At 46.8% G+C, this 2,135-nt stretch overlaps 1 protein-coding gene across 1 annotated transcript in view; it reads left to right on the forward strand.

The window, feature by feature from the left end:
• LOC143283510 (ras-related and estrogen-regulated growth inhibitor-like) overlaps positions 1–1,651 on the forward strand; it is a 5,140-nt gene extending 3,489 nt beyond the window's left edge. The window contains exon 5 of the mRNA XM_076589754.1: positions 1,367–1,651. Within this exon, the coding sequence (XP_076445869.1) occupies positions 1,367–1,606 (240 nt within the window). The 3' untranslated portion in view covers positions 1,607–1,651. The remainder of the gene's footprint in view (positions 1–1,366) is intronic.
• Positions 1,652–2,135: the final 484 nt, after the last annotated feature.

The raw sequence follows: 2,135 nt of genomic DNA on the forward strand, positions 1-2,135 counted from the left end.
TCTTCTTCTTTCGCTTCTTCATTCCTCCTCCCCCTCCCCCTTCTTCTTCTCTTCCTCCTCCTTTCTTCTGCTTCTTCTTCCTCTTCTTCTCCTCCTCCCCCTCTTCCTTCTTCTTCTTCTCTGTCTTGTTCTTGTACTTCTTTTTCTTCCTCTTCCTCCTTCTTCTCCACCTCCTACTCCTCCCTCTTCTCCTCCTTCTCCTTCTTCTTATTCTTGTTGTTGTTCTTCTTCTTTTTATATTCTTCTCCTCCTCCTTCTCCTTTTTCCTATTCCCTTTTGTTACCCTTTTGTTGCCGTGGGTTCTTTTACGTGCGCTAAGTGCATGCTGCACACGGGACCTCGGTTTATCGTCTCATCCGAATGACTAGCGTCCAGACCACCACTCAAGGTCTAGTGGAGGGGTTGGGGGTATCGGCGGCTGAGCCGTGATTCGAACCAGCGCGTTCAGATTCTCTCGCTTCCTAGGCGGACGCGTTACCTCTAGGCCATCACTCCAAATGGATTGAGTGGCATGACTGACGAATGGCAGTACTGAGAGGTCGCATGTAAATAGCAAATAAAATTGGGCCAAAGACTGAACCCTGTGGCACTCCACATTTCTACACAGATGGAGTAGATTCATGACCAACAAGGACAACTGTTTACGGCATGTTAGATATGACGTGAACCAAACCGGGACCCTTCAGAACTGCCAAAAATGGAACTTAACTGTTTAATGAGGGTGCCATGGTCTATGGTGTCAAACGCTGCTCAAAGGTCAAGCAGTGGCAGAATAGAAACATTACCACAGTGAGAGGCTTGAAGGACGTCATTAATCACACGCAACAAAGCGGTTTCAGCGATATGGAACTTAGAAGACTGACTGAAACAGCTCCAGAAGGTTGTGAGACACCTGGTGCTGCAGTAACTGTTTAAGCACAATACGCTCTAACACACTGGACGAGAAAGGTAGATCAGAAACAGGATGGTAGTGTTTCAAACGGTTTGGATTAAACTAATCCCTTTTAAAAGGGGGTGTACAAAAGCAGGCTTTTTAGGCCTAAATACTGAGGTACAATGCCAAATGACAAAGACCTGTTACTGACAGCACTAACTCTCTCGGGGAGAAACCTCATCCAAACAATCATAATTATAGAACAGGGGCGTATGACAAATAATGATGACGATGACAAGGTTGACGACGATGATGCCTTTTTACGAGCATCCAAAACGACGGAACTGTCAGAGATGTGTGGACTTCGATTGACGATGACGAAAACGGTGTTGATGCTGCTGATAATAATAATGACGATGACGATGGAGACGACAATGACGATGATAAACTTGATGACAACGATGATGACGATCCGTGTGTGCTCCTCCTCAGGTCAGCCGGAGGGAGGGGGAGGCCCTGGCGGAAGAACTTGGGTGGGGGTACCACGAACTGTCTGCCTCAGAGGGGTCCCAGGTGGAGGCTGTGGCCGACATGTTCCGGGACCTGTGCCGACAGTCCCGCGCCGACAGGCACCACAGGGAAGGCCGGCAGCGAAAGACTAGCTCCTCCGCCAAGCTGAAACATGCCATTCAGAAAGTCATCTCTGGCAAGGCGCCCACCCGCCGCTCCTGATGACGTCACTGAAATCACCATCCCTTCATTCCCGATGACGTCACAAGGAACACCCACCCTCCAGTCCTGATGACGTCACTAGGAATGCCCACCCTTCACTCCTGCTGATGTCTGTCATGGGAACACCCATCCATCAACATAAAAAACCCTCTGTGTGTGTGCTTGTGCGCGCGCGCGCGTGTGTTCACACATGTAAAAACACACACAATGTGAACATATATATATATATATATATATATATATATATATATATAGAGAGAGAGAGAGAGAGAGAGAGAGAGAGAGAGATGGATAGTTAGATATGTGTGTGTGTGTGGTGAGATAGAGATTTATAATTATATTTTAGCATTTCACAGGCTCTCAAGGCCTGGACAGCACGTTGGGTCAATATGTGGCTGGAGCATCTGCTGTTTTTTTGTTTTTTTTGTTTTTTGTTGTTGTTTTTTTTAAATCTCTCTATCTTTTGTGTGTGTGTGTGTGTGTGTGTGTGTTGTTGTTGTTGTTGTTGTTGTTCTTAACAGTTGTGGTT

Source organism: Babylonia areolata, chromosome 6 (assembly GCF_041734735.1).
Source record: "Babylonia areolata isolate BAREFJ2019XMU chromosome 6, ASM4173473v1, whole genome shotgun sequence".
NCBI lineage: Eukaryota > Metazoa > Mollusca > Gastropoda > Neogastropoda > Buccinidae > Babylonia > Babylonia areolata.